General features: G+C 37.6%; 1 protein-coding gene across 1 annotated transcript; it reads right to left on the bottom strand.

Annotated features, from left to right (window-relative positions):
* Window positions 1-1,410: 1,410 nt before the first annotated feature.
* LOC309651731 (ribonuclease H1-like) lies at window positions 1,411-1,941 on the bottom strand (the record flags this gene model as incomplete). The annotated part of the gene is given in 3 exon segments (XM_082444712.1): window positions 1,411-1,602; window positions 1,606-1,734; window positions 1,738-1,941. Coding segments are annotated over 3 exon segments (525 nt in total).
* Between the last annotated feature and the right edge of the window lie 3,444 nt (window positions 1,942-5,385).

The following is a 5,385-nucleotide window of genomic DNA, read 5'->3' as shown; positions in this document are numbered from 1 at the left end:
AGTTTGGAGGAAATGGGATGAAACATTTCAGCAGAGAAAATAAGGGGCATGGGTGGTAGCTCTCCTGGATTTCTTCCCTTTCTTGGGGGAGATCAACTTAGAAAGGATTTAAAAATATACCCTAAGTGGTCCCTGCACACCATCCTGCTGTATGGTTGAGGAGGACAGGAAAAATAAACATTGCCATAAACAAACAGAGAATAATAAATTGTAAGAAGGCAACAGAATATGTTTTTTACTTGAATGTTGAATCTTTAGTTCTGAACGTGCTCCTTCTCTCCTTCCAGAAAGCTCCAAAGTAGTGAAGATTTTCATTTTCTGGAATCATGAGTTAGGTACACTTCTTTTCTCTCTGAGTTCATAATTCCTGCTGGGAAAATTTGGAAAATAACTTTTCCTTTCTTATCCCCAGTAGGTGGTGACTTATCTTTGTGAGTTTATAAGTAACTAAGGCCCATTTCTGATTAGAAAGGCAGAAAGGTGGATGAAAGTCAGTTTACATTTAGTTAATGAAGATGTGGGATTTCTCTAACAGAATGAAAGATTGCTGACATCTAGCGCTGGGCCTGGCACACAGTAGGTGCTCATTAAAAGTCTGAGAAGGAGACTTGGGTTCTAATCCTGGATGTAAGAGTATTTACCCTTTCTAGGCCACTGTTTCCTCATCTGTAAAATAAGAAACACTAATGACTATTTAAATTGTGTCTTAGTATGCTATATAGTAATAGAACTAATATAGCACTGTATTATAATAAATAACTGTTAGAGCCCCTTTGATTTTATCATGTGTGTCTTCCTTGAGGGCAGTGACCACATCTCTCTAGATAAGCACTCTGTCCCCACCACTCAGCACTGTGCCTTTTCCTTAGCAGATGCTCAGTAAATATTTATTGAATCAATGTTGTTTGTGTTCAAAGAGAGTGTTTAACCTCTTACTGCCTCAGTTCCCTCCTCCCATTTCGTGGTCGCACGTCCACTCTTAGTAAATTGACATACCCTGAGCTCTGTTTCCAGGAGTGTAAAAAACAAGTTTTTCTTTTGATCCTGGGACATGTTCACTCAGATTTTTAGAAAAATCATTGTATATTGATTAATGCATCCCAGGTTAGACTTCCCATCCTCACATTCACACATACACATAATTTATTTCTTCTCTCTTTCCTTACCTGATGATGCTAAAATAGTTAACAGACTACTTTCTTCTTCCCCAGGAATTCTTAACTAAGAGAACATGAAACCCTTGGGAAGAGTTGTGGCAGGGCTTGTGAAAACCATAGATGGGTTTTTTTGTTTTGTTTTGTTTTGCCCATCGACTGCAGTGGTCCAGCCTATAGTTTTATTTTTCACACCAGTAAGTAAAGGTGACAAACAGCCACTGGCTCAAGTATTTCCAAGAATTAAAGGACCTGGTCAGTCTTCAGGTTGCTTCGCACCTTGTCTTGCTAATCTGTCAGCTTCTTCATTGCCTATAAATCCCGAAAGTCCAGGAACATGCATCCACTGAATGTCCATGCCCTGGACAAGCCTGTCCAGTTCCACGAAGTCCTCTTTGTTGATCACCTCCTTCCCTGTGCTTGTCCTCCATCCATTCTTCTTCCAGCCTTACACCCAATTAGTGATGCCATTGATAGTAAACATGCTGTCCGTGTAGAGAACCAACTTACTGATGTTCTGAGCCTTCGCTTGTTCGATGGCTTTGCAGGCTGCATGAATCTCTGCTCTTTGGTTTGTTTGTCACCCAGGAAGTCTAATTCCTACATTTAAACGATGGCCTGGCCCCCAGTAAACACCGATTCCTGCTCGAGCCCCCCTCTGCCCATTACTGGAGCAGCAGCCGTCCTTGTAGACAATGACAGATTCCCCCATATAAGAAAATGTGTCTTTGCTCACTGAAGGCAGCATGCTTTGCACACGACTCTGCGTTTTCACCTTCACCTTCATCCAAGGGCTCACGAAGTCACTTGTTTGCTTTCACTAGTGATTCTTGTACGCGTTTATTTTTCTGCCCTTCTGAACCGTCAGGGTTTGTATGAAATGTGTGTGCCTTTTTATGGAAAGTGGATTTGATTTTTTTTTTTTTTACTAGATTCTCTAAGGGTCCTTTGACCCATAAAAGGTGAAGATCCACTCTACTCAATGAGTAAGGTCTAGTCATTTAGAAAAGCCTGCAATCTCCCCTCTGTGGTTGCCTCAATGTCTTTAAAAAATGTTTCCAAGATGATAAAGAAACCCACTTTACATCTTATAATTCCACCCTGTAGCAAGACCAGCTTATAGAAGTGCCTTAAAGCTTCCATCTCTCCATCTGAGGGCCCCTCACTCCCAACCCACCCAGGCCAGGAAGCCCATGACTAATATCACTAGGCAACATCCTCTTTACATTTCCATGAGTTACCTGTCTTGCTACCTTGACACTGGACAAGTAAATTGCCCTCACATATATCATGACTTGTGGGAAGGTGGTATTTTTACCACAGTGAACTTGGGGTATACAATACATGTCAAGATCACTGGCCTTAGCAAAACAGAGGCCAATTTTAGGAAACAGATATAGGAGAGATATAATGATATAATAGAAGGGAGACCAAAGTAATAGTCAGGGACCACCATTGAGACATATTATAACATACTCTAGATATAAAGGAAGTGCTTCAGTTCTTTGGGCTTTATTTTCTCATAGGCCAGTGTGGATATTGGACACGATGATCTGCAGTGTCTTCCAGCTTCAATCTCTAAAACTGTGTGATTCTTGTTGGCTGACATTGGACAAGCTAATGGGAAGTCCTAAAGCCTTAAAGATCTCAAGTTTTCTAGCTTACCAGGAAATGGGCAAGAAATTAAACAAATCCAAAATATTGAACGAATGAAGAAAGGAGCCATTTTAATGGACAGGAATACCTAATATTGAAAAGATCTCATTTCTTCCAAAATTATAAAAAATATAGCTCAATTCTGATTTTTCAAAAATGAGTTTCTTAAAATTTTACCAATTTCTGAAATAAACAGATGAGGATAGCCTGGTCCTCCTCTCGCCAAAAAAATGATAGTTAAGAATAAAATACTCCGACTTCCCTGGTGGCGCAGTGGTTAAGAATCTGCCTGCCAATGCAGGGGACACGGGTTCGAGCCCTGGTCTGGGAAGGTCCCACATGCCACGGAGTAACTAAGCCTGTCCACCACAACTACTGAGCCTGTGCTCTAGAGCCCGTGAGCCACAACTAATGAGCCTGCATGCTACAACTACTGAAGCCCATGCTCCTAGAGCCTGTGCTCCGCAACAAGAGAAGCGACCACAACGAGAAGCCCACACGCCGCAACTGGAGAAAAGTCCTCACGCAGTGATGAAGACCCAATGCAGCCAAAAATAAATAATAAATAAAATTTAAAAAAAGAAAAAAGAATAAAAAACTCGCAGTGCTATCCATGAAAAAATAATATAAAGCTACCAAAAGTAAAATAGCATGATAGAGCAAAACACAGATGAATGAAATAGATTCAAACGTCCAAGCTACCAATCATTAACAATTATTGTAATGATAAAGTTATACTAAATTTGTACTTATAATTAAAAGAAAGTAATAATTAAGAGTACAATTAAATAAAATAATGATTTTTAATGTAAAATAAGTGTATATGTAATAAAACTATAATAAATTTATAATTATAAAGCTGTAATAATGTTATAATGGTATTATTTGATAATTATAATTTATTATAATAATAAAGTAATCATTTACTTATTATAATAATCAATAAAAAGAAAACAAAATGCCCAATAAAAATGGGTAAAATATTTTAATATATACACTTCATCAAAAATATATGAATAACCAAAAGCACATAAAAACATGCCAAACAGCACTTGTGATTAGGGAAATTAAAATTAAAATCAAAATGAGATCATCCTAAATACCTAATTAGAATGTCTAAAATTTAAAAGACTGACTATAGTAAGTGTTAGAAAAGATATAGGGAAAGTGGAATCCTCATTCACTGCTGGCAGGAACAAAAAATGGTACAACCACTTCGGAAAACATTTTGGCAGCCATCTTAAGAAATTAAACATATACTTCCCATATAACCCAACCATTCCATTCCTAAGTATTTAATCAAGAGAAATGAAAGCATATGTCCACACAAAGAGTTGTACACAAATATTCATAACAGCTTTATTTTTAAATTGCCAAAATTGGAAACATCCCAAATGTCCATCAGGAGATGATTGGATAAACAAATTGTGTCATGGACATACAATACTAATTACATTATTATTACATTATAATTACATTATTTATTACAACAGTACTAAAAAGGAATGAACTGTTGACATAATGCTACAACATGAATGATACAAAATAATTATGCTGAGTGAAAGAAGACAGACCAAATAGGAGTGCATATTGAATAATTCATTTATCTAAAATTCCAAAGAAGGCAAACTAATCTATGCAGAAAGCTGTCTCAATTGTTGCCTGGAGACAGAGGGTAGGGAGATTGATTTAATCTAATAATTTAAAAGATAAAAGAAACTATAGAAAACTATGTAATTATTTATCTGATCTTGAATAGAAAAACCCTTTCTAAGCATAAATTGAAGACAAAATTTTTAAAATAAAAGGATGATTGACTTGATTTATTTTTTAAAAATTTAAAGGTTTATGTTAAAATACATTATAAAATTATAAGTCAGGTAGCAAAGGAGGTGATATTTGCCATAAATATAAAAGGTATATATTAAAAGGTCTTATAAAACAATAATGACTTAATAGAACATCCCCGTTGTAAAAGGGCAAATCATATAAACTAGTGTTTCACCTCCCCAAAAGAAAACAGGGAAGGAGGAGGAAGGAAGGAAGGAAGGGAAAGAAGGGAGGGAGGGAAAGAGGGACGGAGGGAAGGAAGAGGAGAAAGAAACAGATTCACAAAACGCTTAGCAAAAAAGAGGTTTTTCTGCCTCTTGGTTGTGTCTTTATAGGTTGTTTTATTTCAACCTTTGTGTTTTTCCGTATTTTCGTAGTTCCTACAGTGGACTTGGGTGATCACAAAATAGTCTAGAGAGAGAAGTTCAGTGAACTCAGCCAAGTGTTAATGGTCTTCCAGATGAAGGAGGTGTAGAAGGTATCTGTTCAAAGGAAGGCGGAGACAAGGGATGTGTGTGTGTGCGCGCACGTGCACGCGTGTGTGTGTGTGTGTGTAAGAGATGCCGAGGAGATTATGATTAGTAGGCGAAAACACGGCCTTAGAAGTGGAATACAGTCTGGTCCCTGTCCTGGACCTTGACTCCCAGGTAGTGCCTTACTTCTATGTGAATCCAGGCTATCCAAGCCCAATGCCGAGAGTTGATGGGCACTTCAGAAATGCTTGCTTTATCAGTTGGTGAAAGAC

Source organism: Balaenoptera physalus (genome assembly GCF_965194825.1).
Source record: "Balaenoptera physalus genome assembly, chromosome: 21".
NCBI classification, from domain to species: Eukaryota; Metazoa; Chordata; class Mammalia; order Artiodactyla; family Balaenopteridae; genus Balaenoptera; species Balaenoptera physalus.
Note: the sequence above shows the minus strand (reverse complement) of the source record. Positions and strands in the feature narration are given on the sequence as shown.